Below are 20,035 nucleotides of genomic sequence, written 5' to 3' on the forward strand. Positions count from 1 at the left end.
GCAGGTGTTAAAGTCTCAGTGCTATCAAGCTATCACCAACCACTGCAGCATGAGTTTGATCCCTGGCCAGTGAACTACACACATTGCACAGCTGACGTCTCCTCTCTTGCCTACTGCTCCCCTCAGCAGTGGATTTCAGTAGATCAACCTGTTTTGCTCCCCACTCTGTCTCTGGGGAATCCTCGCATCCCCACACCTCTGGCCTGTACCCTAGTTCTTGTATGCATAAATAAATAAAAATGAAATCTTAAAAAAAATCTGTTCCTTTGAGACTCCACTCCACATACCACACACTTTCAATATAACCTTTGATGTTCCAGAATTGGTACAAACAAGAAAGACTTTCCAGTGTCATTTTCTTTCCACTTGTATTTCCCTAGTAAGTAATTTAAAAGCAAAGTACTATATGAAAATAGCTTGTGGTTCTCTTCTTATTTTTACCAAAATAACCAATTTTAATGAAACATTTGAATGGTAAGGAAACAAACAATTTTTCTGAACAAATTATCCCCCCCTTTTAAAAAATACAATAAACTTAAAATGACATTGCTTAAAGAATATCAGTTGTTTCAGGGACAGGTAGTTTCTTATTTTCCAATACATTCCATTAAAGTCCCTTTATCTATTATAGGCCCATGATTGCTCTGAAAATCAGGTGACATAACAGCTTTAAGAGAATACTGTTTCTATAAAACACAAATCAATGCTGTATGGTCTTATCACTATTTAAAGCTGTACTAAGACAAATCTGAATATTAAATATTGTTGCCACTTACTAGTAGTATGCTAGTTTTTGACTCTCTAACACTGATAAAAGTGAATATAGATCCTAATTGGAAATGAAATTAAAGGAAGTAAATAAATCTATATAACTCTTAAAGGGCCTCCCTGGTCTTGGCACCATCACCATCACAGCCTTAGTTCAATCCCTGGCCAGGGAGCTACCCACACAGAGCGCAGCAGACCTCTCCTGTCTCACCCATTGCTCCCTTCAGCAGTATAGTTCAGTCAATCCACCTGTTTCGCTCCCCCCTTTGTCTCTGGTTAATCCTCTCACCCTCTCTACCTCTGGCCTAAACCCCAGTTCTTCTTCACACACACAAACATAATAAAAATAACTCCTATATCCGATACCAACACAGTTTATCTAAACAAGAGTATTATTCTCCCTTTCCTGGCAGCAGTCACAATTGTCATATGGTTTCCTTTCTAATTCGTACTCTTCCTTTCCAAAACTAGCATTCTCTTTGGTCTTGGCAGTACACTTTCAACTAGGGACTGATTGTGTAAGAAGATGTTCACAGTAATGATTCAAGAATATGTCTCCCTGGTGATATTTACTGATACATGAAAAAGAGCCTCAAATTAATTTTAAATAACTTATCTAAATGGCAATTGACCTGGATCTCTAGTAAAAATTCTAAGATAAATCCTTCTATGAAAATAATGGGGAGTAGAAAATAAAAAGGAGATGGAAATAAGTAATATCTTGAATCAGACATTTATTTCTTTAAGATGACTAATAATTTTTAAAGTACACTATATACATATTATATATATATATATATATATATATATGTAAGATTAATATCCATAGTTCTCAAAGCTTTCCTGAAAGTTCTTTCAAGCATAGATGGGGTTGCTAGAGTTACTGAGAAACCCATATACAGTCATGCCTCACTTAACAAACATGCCTCACTTAGTGCTGAGAAATGCATTGCTATGTTGCTATGCAAATTGTAGAGTAAAATTACACAAATCTTGAAGGTGTGTCTTACTACATACCTAGGCCTTGATGACTGTAATATACCACACATAAACATAAACCTGCTTGTAGTGAAATTATTTCTTGTGAAGAAACAATAACTTTAAGTGTCTTTTTAATCAAAAGGGGAAAATAAAACCATTTTCACATAATGAAAAGAAAGCAGCCCCAGAAAGAATTAGATACACTTCAATTTTAATTCCTCACTTCCACCCAAGTCCTTCCAATAAAAATCTCACTGATCCTCCCAAAAGAAAATATCCAACAAGGCTGAAGTAGGAGTCAATGAAATTAAATATGCATGGTGTTAAATGACCTATCATCTTCCTTAATTCTTGTTACTGAGATGACAATTTCTCCATATGAAAATTCTCCATTGTCATTCACAGTCACGGGAATTGTTTCCAAACCATACAGAACCATGGGCAGCCTGATTCTTTACTGCTGTTTTTCATGCTTCCTCGCCAAAGAATATTTATGGCACCAGGGTCCAAAAGACAAGAGCCACTGCGGTAATGTCCCTTAGTGTAGGTCTTAATTAGGGTGACCCATCAGTGGATTTGACAACACTGTTCATTACCTGCTTGGGTAAATCAAACAGTCCATGCAGTAGCAATGTTCCTATATTACAATTCACAAGTTCTTCAAATTTTTTTCAGATAATGAACCAATGTCTGAGACATTTTAATTTCAAAGAACAGGGCATGAAAACACAAAAATTTCTCTTGGCCATTATAAGATGTACTGAGTTAGTCCACAAGGCATATTTCAGATATTAGTAAAGCTGCATAATTATAGTTAATTATATATTTTAAATATCTTTCTACTCTAAGTCTATTTAGAAGTTTCAAAAGGGAAAAATCCTTTAAAAACTAGATGGGGGAGGGGGGAAACTGCAGAAGCTACAAGATAGAGTTAATTAGTAAAATCTATGTAATATGTTAAAAAAAAAAAAAGGATTTCACACAAATGGTGAGTGTCAACGGTCACCAGGTTGGAGGCAGGCTCGCACAAATGGGGAGAAAGGGATCCACCATGATTTTCTCTCCGTCTTTTCTGTTTTTACCTGCAAGAGGAAAGATCAGGCTGAAGGGAGAGTGTGGAGGCCCAGGGGTAGGAAGCCATGTACTTCAGGGACTTGCCAGGTTTCCTTGATGGATAAGTTGAAAAAGCAAACAGACAGGCCTTCCCTGGTGGCCTAGGGATTAAGTCTCAGTGCTGTCACCTCTGTGGCCTGAGTATGATCCCAGGCCAGGGAGCTGACACACACAGCACAGCAGACATCTCCTGTCTCGCCCGCTGTTCCCCTGAGCAGTGGATTTCAGTCAACCAGCCTGTTCTGCTCCCCACTCTGTCTCTGGTGAATCCTCTCAACCCCCACGCCTCTGGCCTACACCCCAGTTCTTCTATGCAAAAATAAATAAAAATTTTTTTAAAAGGCAAATAGAAAAACACCATCTCCTAGAAACTGGAGATGGCTTGCAAAAGAGAGAATGCCTAAGTGACAGACTTTGGTGCAATTAAAGCTTTTCCCCTGGAAACAGTGATTGAGTTCTAAAGAACAAGAGTGTAACCTGAGCCCCTCACCTCCCTCCTGCCAAAAATAAAACCCAGAATGCTTAGACTCCACATAAAAAGTATGCTTATGCCTTGATGGTTTCTAAAAAATTACTAAGGATGAATTTACACCATGATTCTAAAGTTAAGCAGTGGTCGGGGCTGGATGTCATGGGAACTTGTATCGAGCAATATCGTATTTCTTTTTTATGTCTACATACATAGTAACAGCAAAAGGGAAGGAAGTAAAGGGTCATATTTATGAAAAGTCTCCATGGGCAAAGTGTAAACTATAATTATTGTTATTCTCTTTCATAAATATGGATCTCTGAGACTTAAAATAGTTAACAGGCTAGGCTAAAACCATAGGTTATTTAGCAGGTAAAGTCAATTTCTATTCTTTGTGTGCCTCATACCAGAAGTCATAAATTTTTCATTGCACCACACAGAACGTGAACAATTATATGCATATTTTAATGTAATGACATTGTTATAGAAGATCATGTAATTAACAGGTGCTGTTCACCTCCCCCCGACACACACCTATAACTAAGCATAGTTTAAGGATTAGAATTAGACGACTTTATCTTGTAACCGCGTATCCTCACTCATATGTTCCTGGTGATAGTTATTTAAAGAGGAAAAATAGTATCTAGGAAAACTTGCATCTGCTGACTGCTTGCTGTAAATTTAGTCCTTAGGATAAATGATAACAGAGATCACAAAATTCATTTGTCACTTGAAGCCTCTGAGATTTTTTTTATTTGCGGTAAGAAAACTGAAATTGTTAATTTGAGATACAGGTTAAGTGAAATGCTGACAGCTTTTGCTAAATGATCAGGGTTTGCTTATCTGCAAACTGAGGTTGTAAGTTGGGAGCAAGGGAGCTGTGAAAAGTCATCCAGGAACTCCCCACTGGAGGGCCAGATCCTTGAATGAATCACAGGAGCTCTAGCTTTTGCAGGAATATACCAGTGTTCTTCCAGGTTGTTTAAAGCACAGACATCAAACAGATCTGATGCATTCCTATCCACAACAGTCTCCCACTCCTGGAGAAGTTCTCAGGAATACGAAGAGGGCGTCGGCACTGGTTGTTGGGGGACACAGAGAGGATCAGGAGATGATGCTCAGATGTGCATTGTTCAGTGTCACAGACCCCAGACCAGTCAAGGATGCCCACATGGGGCTCACTGCACTCTAGCCTGCCACAAGTTATTTGCTACTAATAATATTGAAAAAGCCTAAGTGTATATACCATTTTTCCCCCAAAATCGAAGGATTCAAGGTTACGTCTGTGTTGTGCTCTTCTCCACTTGCATTCCCAGCCCACTTTCAAAGAGCTGATGCTCCCAGTCCCCTGGGACATGCACTTGAAGCTCAAGCAGCTTCCTTGCCTCATCCTGTCAAGAATGACCTCTACTGATGGTTAACGCTGGACACTCGAAACAGTGTTTAATTTCTAGAAAGAGAGCTTTTGGATTTAAAACAGAATCTGAATTCACTTATGAGTATCGTGCAGCTAAATATTATAGTGGAAAAGCACTGGCAGAGAGGATTAGGCATTCTCTGTTGTGCCTCGCTAATGTGACGTCCTAGGGGAGATGTGGGCAACATGTAGGGTGTCCTGACAAACAAGCTAGAGGGTGCAAACTGAAACTGCTGGATTTGTAGGAAACCAAGAGAGATTCTAGAGTCAGCTGTAAAAGCTTCTTAGCAATTCCCTTCTCTTTGAGTATGTCTCAACCCCAGTAACTATAGGAGGGAAAAGAGCCACGTGATAGAAATCCAGAAGACCGAAATCTCCTCCCCGCAACTTCCTATCTGATTTTCTTTCTTATTTGTTCAGGCATAAAAAAAAATTGGTGATCTAATCAAATTCCAAGGGACAAGACGAGTGAGGTTAGCTGGTAGTTGGGAGATGGTGGTAGCAAGAAGCCAGTCTGCAAAAGCATCACAAGGAAATAATTGCACATTCCTGATATTTGAAATGACAGACTCCACACACATCAAGTCTAAAAAATCTGCTTTGCTTACAAGGGATTTTATATTATTGAGTTTTGTCTTGGTTATTTTTTCGTCTATGAAGCTAAGGTGTTTTTGTCTTTTTGTTGTTGTTTATTACAATGACCTAAAAAGCTATTATGAAATCCTAGTTTCAAATAACGTAAAATTTTACTGTACTCTTTATCGTAACTTCAAATTATCAATGCCTCAAAATATTTTGGCAGGACAACCTAATAATTTGATAAAATAGATCATATACCAAGACCCATACCAAGGAATGATTTCTATATTTGGGGAAGATAGATATTAAGGAGTAGTGACAAAAAGTAAGTTATGCAGCGAACTTGGAGAACTGCTACCTGGGTATGTTTTGGCAATATAATGTGAAAGCAGAGGCGTATTACTTTTCTTCTTTTTTAAACTTCACTTGCCTGTGAGCTGAGATTAACATTTCTTACAATATTATACCACATCAATTTTGTTAGTAAGACATGGTAAAATTAGTATGAAGGTACCGTAGATATATACACTATAATTTATGGCATTTAAACATTTTGAATACACTATTTTTAACTATATGACTTACATGATTTTAATAAAAAACCAAGACACACAAATTGAAACTTCAATGAACTATTTTTAAGGTCAAAGATCAGATAATAAAATCAAGAATTAAAACCATCTATGTATATTTATTTACTATTTTTGCTACTATAGTTACAACTGTACAACATTGCTAGTTGAAAAAATATACTTAAATGATTATCATTTCCTTGTGTTATTACAGCAGCCAGAAGATATCATGAGCAAAAATAAAATCGCAAAATCTTTATTAGCAACTTTCTATAGAATAAATATTTCTTACCAAAGATGGACCCACATTTTAAATTTTCCACATGCATTATTGTAGCTAATTGAATATATCTGAATGAGTGCTTGGTTTTAATGTGTTACAGCAATGAGCTTGATGTTATATCTGAAGTTATATCTGAAGTTATATCTGGATTCAAATTTTGCTCTTCTATTTGGGCAGAAGTGACTTAGTCTCATTGGGCCTCTTTTTCCTCATATGTAAAATGGGGGCAATAATAGTTCCTGTCTCTTAAAATAGTGCCTGGTAAAAAATAAGTCTTTTAATAAATATTATATACGCCTATATGCTAAAATCAATGTGATATAAGGCATGTAGTATGTTTTTATTATAATATTTACTATATAAATATATCTTACTTTGCCATACTATACATTAAATTTTATCTTTATTTTTTATTGTATATTTCTAAAGGTTTTTTTCACACATGAAGATTGGAGTTGCAAATACACATCACGAACAGACATTGGAATTATTTAAAAACTGTGAATGAATCACCATTTATCCATGCTCATAAAGATAATTTTAGGTACTGTTGATTGTACTGCTCTTGCAATTTGGCATAATTAGCATAAGTGTCGATTTATTTTGTCAGCATTGTCTAACACATATACAGTAATGTATAAAGTCTCTGATGACATGCAGAAGTGGAGAGTCAAAAGCACACTAGATAGCACTGTGAAGCCTGCCTGCTTTATCTCTTGGAGTCAAAAATGAGGAGGAGCAAGTTTGTTTATTATTTTTGTTATCATTATTTTTCAAACATTTATGTATGTGTATTTTTTTAAAAGATTTATTTATTTATTTATATAAGCACTGGGTACAGTCAGAAGCGTGGGAGGGTGAGAGAATTCACCAGAGCTAGAGCGGGGAACAGAAAGGCCAGACCAACGAAATACGCTGCTGAGGGAAGCAGCGGGGGCCGCCAAGAGAGGTCTGCGTTCCAGGGGGACTCTCGCCAGCAGCAGGGGATCGAACCGGCGCTACAGAGGCCTCAGACAGCTTCACAGCGCAGTGCTCAACCACTGCGCCACTGGGGAAGCCCTGTATGTAGTTATTTATGTGTAGAAGAACTGGGGTTAGGACAGAGGTTGCGGGGAGGTGAGAAGACTCACCAGAGACAGAGTGGAGAGCAGAACAGGTGGATCTATTGAAATACACTGCTAAGCGGAGCAGGGGGCAAGATAGGAAAGGTCTGCTGTGCCATGTGGGTCACCTCCCTGGCAGGGGATCCAACTGAGGCCATGGTGGTCCCTTAGGCCCCCAGGGAGGCCCCTATTGATTACTTGTTAAAGGGAGCCATGGTACAGACTAAGTGTGTAGCAAAGAACAAATTGCAGTTTGTCAAAAGGAGCAATTAATTGGACAAGAGAGAAGAAATCTCCAAGGAAACATTTAAAACTATATTCCAGTGACAGAAAAAGAAAGTAATTTAAATTTACACCAGTGTATGCTTTGTACCACTTTATATGCCCACACTGTTATGTTTTAATCTTTGAGTTTATAAGAGATAAACTACAACCTTTTCTAGATCCATCTGAAAACTTAAAATAGTGTGACTCATTCTAAATAAACTTTACTGATAGATTTGAAATTTTCCTTGAAATTATATCAATCAATGGGACATATAGAAATAAATACAATTTCAAATTCCTGCTCTAATTTATAACTTTAGAGTTATTGGGAAAACTGTTGTTTTTACTGGAGCTATTAATAGAAGAACTCATAGGTAACAACTTTGAAACAAACCTTTTTCTAAATTCTGTATACATTGTAAACAGCAAATTATTTCAGCTCAAGGTTTCAGCTTTAACATGTAATGATTATGGAAAACTGGCTCATCATAGCTTTCTTTTACTCGAATCTGTTGATTCTCAATGGGAAAGATTCTTAATTTCTGGGTGGGCCTTGCTAATAATAATAGTGTGGCTATGATTCAGCATACAGTGGGGCCTGGATGCCTCTGAATGGCACCCCCAGTTGGCTATTGTTCCAGTCAGTGCAGACAGCAGCCATTTCCCCACTTCAGTTCTGCTGGAGTTGATGAGATAGAATCTTTAGTCTGTCTCTGTGGCAAACTTTCTTGGCAAAAGCATGTGGAAAGCAGAGGCAATTATCCAAGTATTTGAGGTAAATGTGTGTTTTTTTAAACCAAATAGTTACAAAACTACCTCAACTATTCTCTTTGATTTTGATGATCTGGACATATCTTTAAAAAAAAAAGATTTATTTTTATTTATTCACACATAGAATACTGGGGTGTAGGCCAGAGGTGCAGTGTGTGTGTGTATGTGCGTGTATGTGCGTGTGCGTGTGTGTGTGTGTGTGAGAGAGAGAGAGAGAGAGAGAGAGAGAGAGAGAGGAGTAAGCATTCACCAGAGTGGGGAGGAGAACAGGCAGATCTACTGAGATACACTGCTGAGGGAAGCAATGAGTTAGGCTGGAGAGGTCTGCTGTGCCCTATGTGGGTCTGCTCCCTGGCAAGGGATCGAACTCATGCAGCAATGGTTGCCCATAGCTTGATAGTGCTGAGACTTAACCCCATTGTGCCACCAGGAAGACCCTGGACACATCTTTTGACTATTAAGGGCATATCTTTTCTGGATCTCTTCAGGGGTCAAGATGAACAGTGTGTGTGAGTGTGTGTGTGTGTGTGTGTGTGTGTGTGTGTATTTATGGTCCTTTCTAACTTGGTGTATATATGACATGAATCTATTTTGCCTGTTCTTACTAATTTTAATGTGATTAAATTAATTCAAAAGTCATTTAGAATTCATATAAGGGGTACATGCCTAATAATAATTGCAAATATACATTTACATTTGTTTACTTGTTTTAAATATGATATGGGAATTCTTGAGCACAATTTGAATATTTGCAATAGCAGCCACAGAAATTTAAGATCTGACTTAGCACCAAGAACTCCACAAGCTTTAACATGACAGTGGACCTGTCATTCTGATTTCATGAATATTAAAAGTCCTTTAACCATACAAATGGAACTCTATATAGTCAATAAATTAGTAAACTGATATTTTACAATGAATTCTTTTGACTTTATCTTTTTTCCTGCAATGTTTTTATATGACAATTTTTATTAGCATATGTTAGAAAATGAGGATGGGCAAAATTAACTACAGAAAGTTGTAGAGCATTAAACTTTTAAAATATTGAACATAGGAGTTCTTCAAATTAGTTTTATTTATTCATGATTTCTGGAAAAACCTAGGAGAAAATGACAAATCAAAACTGGGGTTCCCAAAACAGGAAAGGAAAGAAAAGTATGAATGCAAAAGACTGAAGAAACACTTCAGGAACTATCTGACCCCATGAGGAAAGGAAATATAAGAGATATAGGAATCCCAGAAGGAGAGGAGAGAGACCTAGAGAAAATATTCAAGGAAAGAATTGAAGAGAACTTCCCAAACATGAAGAAGGAGCTAAAAATTGATATACAAGAAGCAAGAAGAACACCAAACTTCCACGACAAAAGGAAAAATACAGCAAGACACATAATAGTAAAGCTCCCAAGAAACTAAGACAAGGAAAAAATAATGAAGCTGACAAGAGAGAAGAAACAGATAACATACAAAGGAAAACCAATCAGACTGACATCAGACTTCTCCGAAGAAACACTCTTGACAAGGAGAGAGTGGAGGGACATAGTCAACAGACTTCAAGACAACAGATGCTAACCAAGAATACTCTATCCTGCAAAGCTTTCCTTCCTGTATGAAGAAAGAATAAGGACCTTCCCAGACAAACAGAAACTCTGGAATTTCATTACGACTAAACCCCCACTCCGAAAATACTACAATGAGTCTTAAAGCCAGAACCTCAGAGGGACGAATAACAATGAAAGAAGGCCAAAACAAAAAAAAGTATTAAAAGAATAAATAAATAAAATCAAAGGAAAGACAAACACAATGGCAAATAAAGATGCTAACATATCAATATTAACTCTAAATGTAAATGGACTAAACTCTTCAATAAAAAGACACAGAGTTGTAGCCTGGATTAAGAGACAAAACCCAACCTTTTGCTGTCTCCAGAAAACACATTTAGCTACAAAAGATAAAAATAGACTCAAAGTTAAAGGATGGAAAACAATCCTACAAGCAAATGGACCAAAAAAGAAAGCAGGAACAGCTATACTTACATGAGATAAAACAGATTTCAAACTCAAAAAGGTAAAAAGAGTCCCCAGCAGTCACTACATTATGATTAAGGGGACAATACTTCAAGAAGAAATAACACTCATTAACATATACTCACCAAACGAAGGAGCACCAAAATATATCAGACAACTATTGTCATCCTTGAAAACAGACATCAGAGAAAACACATACATAGTAGGAGACTTCAAAACACCACTATCAACAATGGATAGATCACCAAGACAAAAAACAAGTAAAGACACTAAAGCTCTAAATAAGGATGTAGAGCGCTTGGGCTTAACAGACATATATAGAACACTAAATCCAAAAAAATCTGAGTACATATTTTTCCCAAGCGTACACGCATCATTCTCCAGGATTGATCACATACTGGGACACAAGACAAACATCAACAGATACACCAAGATTGAAATCATACCAAGCATCTTTTCTGACCATGAAGGCATCAAACGAGAAATAAACCATAGAAAGAAGGCAAGGAATTCTCCCACCTCATGGAGATTGAAACCCACATTACTGGAAGACCACTGCACTAATGAGGAGATCAAAGAAGAAATTAAAAAAATTCTTTGAATTGAATGACAAGGAGGACACCAATTTCCTAAATGTATGGGATGCAGCAAAAGCATCAAGAAACAAGAAAGAACTCAAAGAAACAACCTAATCTCGAAGCTCAAAGATCTAGAAAAAGAACAACAAAAAAAAAACCCAAAACCAGTAGAAGAAAAGAAATAATAAAAACCAAAGCAGAAATAAATGAAATTGAAACTAAAAAAACAATCCAAAAGACCAATGAAACCAAGAGCTGGTTCTTTGAAAAAATAAATAAAATAGACAAACCCCTAGAGAGGCTCACAAAGGAAAAAAGGGAAAAAGCACAAAAAAACAGGATCACAAATGAAAGAGGAGAAATCACAACGGACACAGCAGAAATCAAAAGAATATCAGAAACTACTATGAACAATTATAGGGAAACAAGTTCAACAATCTAGAGGAGTTGGACAAATTCCTACAACTCTACAATCACCCAAAGCTATATAAAGAAGAAATAGTTCTATTTCTAAACAGACCAATGACAAGCGGCGAAATTGAAATGGTAATCAAAAACCTTCCCAAAAACAAAAGCCCAGGACCTGATGGATTTACAAATGAATTCTACCAAACATTCAGAGACGAATTAGTGCCTATCCTTCACAAACTCTTCCAAAAAATTGAGAAGGAAGGAATAATACCAAACACATTCTATGAAGCCAACATTACACTAATAACAAAACCGAACAAGGACAACACAAAAAAAGAAAACTACAGGCCAATCTCACTAATGAACACTGATGCAAAAATCCCAAAAAAATTTTAGCTATCAGAATCCAACAATGTATCCATAAGATAATTCACCACAACCAAGCAGGATTCATTCCTGGGACACAAAGATGGTTCAACATCCGAAAATCAATCAACGTTATCCAACACATCAACAAAAGAAATATAAAAATCATATGATAATATCAATAGATGCTGAGAAAGCTTTCGACAAAGCACAATACCCATTCATGATAAAAGCCCTTGAAAATCTTGGGATACAAGGAACATACCTCAACATCATAAAGGCCATATATGACAAGCCAACAGCCAGTATCATTCTCAATGATGAAAAGCTGAAAGCATTTCCATTAAGATGTGGAACAAGACAAGGATGTCCACTCTCACCACTGCTTTTCAATATAATCCTGGAAGTCCTAGCCAGAGCAGCAAGACAAGAGCAAGACATACAAGGAATCCAAATAGGAAAAGAAGAAGGCAAACTATCACTATTTGCAGATTATATGATAATATACATAGAGAACCCCAAAAACTCCACAGAAAAACTAACTCAACTAATCAATCAGTTCAGTAAAGTGGCAGGATACAAAATCAACATGCCAAAGTCAGTAGCCTTCATATACACAAACAATAAATCTGAAGAAGAAATAAAAAAAAAAAATCCCTTATTATTGAAACAAAAAAATCAAATACTTGGGAATAAATGTAACAAAAGAGGTAAAGGACCTATACAAAGAAAACTATAAAACACTGTTAAAAGAAACAGAAGAAGACACAAAGAAATGGAAAGACATCCCCTGCTCATGGATTGGAAGAATAAACATTATTAAAATGGCCATCCTACCAAAAGCAATATACAGTTTCAATGCTATTCCAATCAAAATCTCAATGGCATTCTTCAAAGAAATAGAACAATTATTGATGAAATTCATATGGAATCACCAAAAACCCTGAATAGCCAAAGCTCTCCTGAAAAAAAAAAAAAAAAAGAGAAGAGAATAGAGGCATCACACTCCCAGACTTCAAACTCTACTACAAAGCCATAATCATCAAAAATGCATGGTACTGGAACAAGAACAGACACACAGACCAATGGAATCGAATAGAAAATCCAGAAATAAACCCACAGATTTATGGTCAACTAATCTTTGACAAAGGAGCAAAGACTATGCATTGAAGCAAAGAAAGTTTGTTCAATAAATGGTGTTGGGAAAACTGGGTCACTACATGCAAAAGAATGAAGCTTGACCACTACCTCACACCATACACAAAAATCAACTCAAAATGGATTAAAGAACTAGACATAAGACCTGAAACCATAAAATAAATAGAAGGAAATATAGGCAAAACACTACGTGATATGCACATCAAAGACATCTTTACAGACACATCACCCAAAGCAGTGATAGTGAAGGCAAAGATCAACAGCTGGGACTACATCAAATTAAAGAGCTTCTGCACAGCAAAAGAGACAATAACCAAAACAAAGAGAAACCCCACCGACTGGGAGAACAATTTTACACACAACACTAACGATAAAAAACTGATCACAAAAATCTGCAAAGAGCTGATGAGACTCAACAACAACAAAGAAAATAATCCTGTCAAAAAATGGGCAGAAGAGCTAAAAAGAAACTTCTCTGAAGAGGAAATGCAAATGACCAACAGGCATATGAAAAAATGTACAACATCACTTGTAATCAGGGAAATGCAAATCAAAACTACAATGAGTTACCATCTTACACCAGTGAGAATGGCACATATTAAAAAAACTAGCAACAACAAATGTTGGTGAGGTTGTGGAGAAATATGATTTCTCCTGCACTGTTGATGGGAGTGCAAACTGGTCCAACCACTCTGGAGAGCTGTGTGGAGATTTCTGGACCTACTAAACATAGAGCTTCCATATGATCCAGCAATTCCACTCCTAGGTATTTACCCAAAGGACACAGAAACATCAATTCCAAAGAGCACCTGCACCCCTATGTTTATAGCAGCACTGTTAACAATAGCTAAGCTTTGGAAACAACCCAAATGCCCAAAAATAGATGGCTGGATCAAGAAGATGTGGTACATATACACCATGGAATATTACTCAGCATTCAAAAAAGATAAACACATGCCATTTGCAGCAACATGGATGGAGCTGGAAGGGATCATGCTCAGTGAAATAAGCCAGAAAGAAAAAGAAAAATACCAGATGGTCTCACTCATAGCAGGAATCTAGAAAACTTAAATAAGGGACCAGGAAAAAGAATAACCCTAAGAAAGAAAATATCAAAATCAACAAACAACTATGAACCAGAGACACTCTATGGGGGATGGGAGGTGGGGAGGGGAGGGATTGGGGTCAAAATAAAGGGGTTGTAATTGTATGGGGAATATAAAAATAAAATTTAAATAAAAAATAAAAAAACTGGGGTTCCAATGTGATTATCACTAAGTAAATTAGTATTCAGGACAAATCTCAGTGTCAGAGTATAAATAGCAAAATGAAAAGATGAGACTGTCTAGATGAGCTTTAAGATTAATTCTTGATTTTAAATTGTATATTCAAATTTGAAATAAATGCAGAAAATTCATATATTTTCTGTGAATAAATTGAAAAAAAGATATAATAAATACATGATTTACTACTGAAACTATTTGAACAACTTTATCTCAAAGAAAATGTATATTTCATACTTTTAAAATACAGTGGAACAGTGTCTCCAATTAAATGCATCAAAATTAATTTAGCCTAAGCAGTAAAGAGAGTATGCTCTGGATAGAAACTCTAATACTACAAAACAGCTGGGAGTAATAAATACTCAAGAGCATTTTCTGTAAAAAAAAAGAAAGACCATTATGATGGTTATAAATATAGCAATATTATTCAGATTAAAAAAAATATGTTGACAGCTTCCTTCAAGTTATTTGACTATGTTACCTTAACTTACCCAACACAGAATGTAAATGGGGATTAGTCATTAAACAAAATGACCTCCTTAAGAATGTGGGAAGAGGGGCCTCCCTGGTGACCTAAGGGTTAAGTCTCAACAATATCACTGCTAAAGAATTAGATTGATCAAAACAAGGGTGGGAAGAGCACAGGGACCATGGTGATAGTTCATGGGTGAATGGGTGGTGGGAATTTTACTGGGACTATAACCTAGATGAGAATGCATACCTTGTACTAAAATGAAAAATGATGTAAAAATATATAAAATAATTAAAAATAAAAATAAATAACCTGTACTGCCAAGAGTCTATTCATGTTCATGATTATAGCAACTTTGTTCTATTAAAATATGATTGTAAGATTAAAAAAATAAGGAATGTTATCGATCCCCCAGTCAGGGAGCTGACCCACATAGGGCACAGCAGATCGCTTCTGTCTCACTCACTGTTCCTCTTAGCAGTGGGTTTCAGTCAATCTGCCTGTTCTGCTCCCCACTCTGTCTCTGGTGAATCCTCTCACCCCCAACTCTGGCCTGTACCCCATTTCTTGTATATATAAATAAATAAATCTTTAAAAAAAAAAGAATATTCACACAGGTTATTCATATGTGCCAAACCAGACTTGAGAAAACAACCTAAAATACACTGTATATAAAGCATTAATTACAACAAAAACAAAAGATAATCTATATCAGTTCTCTCAACTTGGATCTTTACATAGGAAGTATAAATACACTTCCAGTATGATAACTGTGTTTTTTAAATCAGCAACAGTTCTGAATTATAAACATACTGTAAATACATTAAGGAATTTATGGTTGGTTGAATTCTACACTCCTTTTATCCATTTATTTATTTATTTATTTATTTATTTATTTTTTATTTCAAAGATTTACTTATTTATTTATACAAGAACAGGGGTACGCGCCAGATGCACGGGAGGGTGAGAAAATTCACCAGAGACAGAGCAGGGAATAGAACAGGCAGACTGACGAAATACACTGCTGAGGGGAGCAGCAGGTGCAACAGGAGAGGTCCGCGGCGCCATGTGGGCCCCTGCAGGCCGGCCAGCGGGATGTAACCCGCGCTTTAGAGGCTGTGGACAGCTTCACAGCGCTGTGCTCAACTGCCTGAGCCACCAGGGGAGGCCCTCCTTTGATCCTTTTAAACATACTTCTGTTTTAAACAATTGATTCTGAAATTACCTTTCACTAGTACAAAACCATTTAAAATTGATGTCAAAATATTCTCTCTCCTGATAGAAAAAACTATTCCATTGATATCCCTATAAACAACTTTACATGTAATAATAACAAGAAAGGTATACAATCTCTTGTAAACTTATGTAAATTTTATAGTAGTTCCTAGGGAAAGTTTATTGGATTACATTTTTGTTCTCCTTTTTAAAATACTTTTATTTATATTTATCCTTTTTTTCCATCAAAGAACTGGATGTAGGCCAGAGATGGGGGGAGGGTATGTGTAAGAGGATTTACCAGAGACAGCGTAGGGAGCAGAACAGGCAGACTGACTGAATTCCACTGCTAAAGGGAGCAGCAGGTGAGACAGGAGAGGTCTTCTGTGCCACATGGGTGAGCTCCCTGACAGGGGATGGAACTTGGACCACAGTGGTGGTCCTGAGACTTAACCCCTAGGCCACTGGGAGGATTTTTTGTTCCCTTCTTAGTGTTGATACCTGCCAGTCAAATTGAGTGGTCCCTGGGACTAACCACAGAGCTTCTGAAACGATCTCATTTGGTGTGATTTAGTGCTTTAGGCAATACTACTACAATGAATATGAGGGTACAAATTCAAGGAGTTAAGTCTTTTCTCTCCACATGGGCCACTGTCATAAGTGGGTCAGCTCCCTGACAGGGGATAGAGCTCAGGCTGCAGTGGTGATAGCACTGACCCTTAACCCCTAAGCCACGAGGGAGGCCAGGATTAAGAATTCTTAAATGACTCGGGTGAATAGTTCTTGACCAGGGTGTCTCATGAAAGGTATAATCAAAAATTGGCCAGGACTACAGTCATCTGAAGCTTGACTAGGGCTGTGGGACCTGATGTCTGAAAGCTCACTCTAACGAGTGGGACATTAGTGCGATTATCATTTGGAAGCTTCACTTTCTTCCCGTGTAGGTTTCTCAACAAGGCTGGTGAAATGTCTTCATGACACAGCAACTGGCTTCGATCTGACTGAGGATTCAAAAATCAAAGCAGAGGAAGCAATGTGATTTCAGAGAGTGTTCAGCACTGTCACTACTGCTGCCATAGAAACCAGTTCTAACTGTGAGAGGGATTACCAGAAAGCAAGAATCCTGGGGTGCCATCTTAAAATGTGGGTCCACCAAATCCCTTGTGATTTTTGGGCCTCCCTGGTGGTGCAGCGGTTGAGCGCTGGGTTGCGAAGCTGCCGCCTGCTGCTCCCTCAGCAGTGTACTTCGTCCTCTGCCTGTTCTACTCTCCACTCTGGCTCTGGTGAATTCTCTCAACCTCCCATGCCTCTGACTGTAACCAGTGCTTGTATAAATAAATAAATAAATCTTTAAAAAAAAAAAAAAGAATCAGTATCCTTTAAAAAAAAAATCCCTTGTGATTTTTATTGCTATGGCTGAGTTATGTACTGTCAGTGTATTGCTACAATTTTATAAAATATATAATTTTTTCACTCTTGTTGCTCTTATAATCTTCTGTCTTGAAAGTTCTCCAGTTTTATTAATTTATTTTTATTATTTTTCTTCTTTATTGTGAGTCTTGAAAATGAGGCATTATATTTATCCTTATTTTCCTAAATGTGTAGTCATTATCTTTTTTGAAAATTGCTTCTCTCCTACTTTCTCTAGTATTTCTTCTGGTAATCCAATTTAACAAATACCATATTCTCAGTATATCTTTAATGATACCTCTTTTTCATAATTTGTCTTTGTTTTTCTAAGAAATAGGTAATTTTCTCATTTCTAGATTCTAAGTCTCTAATCCTTAACTAATCTATCTTTAATTATTGCTTAGGCTATCCTTTTACTCTCAATGCCTGTGTATTTCATTTAGGGGTAGTCTTTTTTCCCCAAAAACTGCCTTATTTTAATATCATCTTGTTACCAATCCATTTCCATCATTTCTTCAAAGATTTTGGCATGGTTATTTTTATCCTAATTTTTTTTTAAAGATTTATTCATTCATTCATTCATTCATTCATTCATACAAGAACTGGGGGGTAAGCTAAAGGTCCAGAGACAGACTGCGTTGCAGAACAGGCAGATGTACTGAGATACACTGCTTAGGGGAGCAGTGGACAAGACAGGAGAGGTTTGCTGTGCCCTTTGAGGGTCAGCTCCCTGGGCAGGGATCAAACTCATACTGTAGTGGCTGCCAATAGCTTGATAGAGTTGACTTTAACTTCTGTGCCACCAGAGAGGGCCTATTTTTATATTTATTCTGATGGTGATACTTCTGAAATATTTTGGATTCCAATTAGTTGTTTGCCCTCTCTTGCTTCTCTTTCATTATGGTTTGTTTATGTGGTTTGTCACATTTTGCATAATTTCATATTTGATTTATCTAAATTTGTTGAAATCCTGAGAGGGCTGATTGAAGACCACTATTATCAGATAGGGTAGTCTTAGGCTGCTGCCAATGCTGTGTGGAAGAATGTCTATTGATTTATCCAAAGTTTTTCATACTTTTAGTTAAATAGTTTTTCTGAAAAGTGAATTGATATATCAGTGTATGTTGAGTTCTGTATATTGGACTTCCAGAAAAAATACTGTTTGAAGTAAGGTTACTTTTGCAAAAATAATCTATAGTATAGAGAGACTAGCTGAAAAATCTCCAAAGTGAAATGGTAGAACTAACATACAAGGTAGCATTGGAAATCAAAATGAAACACAATTTTAAACTGTTTGCAGAACTGGATGAAGTGGGAAAATAAATTGAAATGCTTAAACTTTTTATCAGTAAGCATTTATGGCTGCTACATAATGACAATGGCTGGTATCTGATTACTGGGGCCATTTCCTAGACTTTCCTAGACTTTTCGGCAATGGTTACTACTGTTCTTCCTTATTTCTTAATTGTACCATACATTATGCTGGTAATACAGAAAGTAAATTTTCTGTGGGTAAAAAGCTCTGCAAAATCAGAACTAGTCTTACATTTTTCCATTGGTTATGTTTATCCTAAATGTAGTTTGTGTTGCATTTAGCAGCACTCAGATTTTACAAATTAATTGCCACCATTATAGACTCAATTTAAAATAATGATGAAATGCAAAGGCAAGAAATTTGTTTTTATGTGCATGCTTACATGGTGGTGTAGTGTAATAACACATCTGGAGAAATGTGAACCTGTTCCCCTAAATCATGTACAATATTGTTAAAGCAATGTTACCCTAATAAAAATGATAGAGTAAAATATACAATATTCTTTTTTTCTCACGCAAATCACTTTTATCCCTTACCACACATGATTATAGACATAGACACACATTCACACACACAGAGGACATAAAAGCACCACAATTTTCACTAAGCTTTCATTTTCCTCAAGGAAACATAAGCTGAAAAAATCCAGATTGTCTAAGTTATGCCTGAATAACTCTACCTTTGGTTCAGTCTACTGTCAAAGAATTAAAGTTTGGGGTTAAACCAGATTATCAAAAATTTTCTTAGTGATCCTCAGAGAAATTATTCCCCTCTCTATTTTGCTCATCATTTCTCCCATTGAATTAATTTCATGATCTGCAGTTTAGATCGCTAGTATCTGAATATGAACAAGAATTATTTCCTCTCAAATGTGGCAAGTTCTTATAGAAGTATAATGTTATTATTTATAACATGTTTAGTAAATTTTGGGAAACAGATATATTCTTAAAGTATTAAGTGAAAATTGAGTTTTTTGAAAGCAATTCACAATCTAAATGTGCTATGAGATCTTACCATGCAGAATTTATTAGCTTTTTTAATACTTGAGCATGAAATGAATAGTCATTCTTAGTTTCTCTCTAGAGACTCTTGATCTATATGAGATAAAAAGAAAGAAGAGTACTATATCACATTTTTAATGACTTTTGAGCTATCGTTGACTAGAAATCTGATAAAAATACTGAATCCTCTTCCCAGGAATATCTATACATACATACATGAAATTTAGCATAAAATTTCAGTTCTATGAACGCCTGAAGTCTGCCTGTGGATTCCAGGTTATGATTTTCTGATTTAGATGGGAAAAATATTAAAGTAGATAAATGGGCCATAAATAATATTATTATTGGCCGTATTATAATAATAATAATAATATTATTATTCACCGTTGTTATAAGAAATTAGAAAACTATTAATTTTATATTCTATGATTTATACAAAGTACATTTGAAGATGTACTTTATAGACATATTTGACACAT

General features: G+C 36.3%; 1 protein-coding gene across 6 annotated transcripts in view; it reads right to left on the bottom strand.

Moving 5' to 3' along the window:
• The window catches only part of CNTN1 (contactin 1), a 397,546-nt gene that overhangs the window by 99,834 nt on the left and 277,677 nt on the right, over window positions 1-20,035 (bottom strand). The window contains exon 17 of one of the 6 annotated variants that reach the window (XM_037514142.2): window positions 1,603-2,831. The exons of the other annotated variants lie outside the window; for them this stretch is intronic. Within the exon in view, the coding sequence (XP_037370039.1) occupies window positions 2,752-2,831 (80 nt within the window). The 3' untranslated portion in view covers window positions 1,603-2,751. Of the gene's footprint in view, window positions 1-1,602; window positions 2,832-20,035 lie in introns of those variants that run through there. 6 annotated transcript variants of the gene reach the window in all.

This window comes from Talpa occidentalis, unplaced genomic scaffold (genome assembly GCF_014898055.3).
Source record: "Talpa occidentalis isolate TD23 unplaced genomic scaffold, MPIMG_talOcc4v2.1 talOcc4.16, whole genome shotgun sequence".
NCBI classification, from domain to species: Eukaryota; Metazoa; Chordata; class Mammalia; order Eulipotyphla; family Talpidae; genus Talpa; species Talpa occidentalis.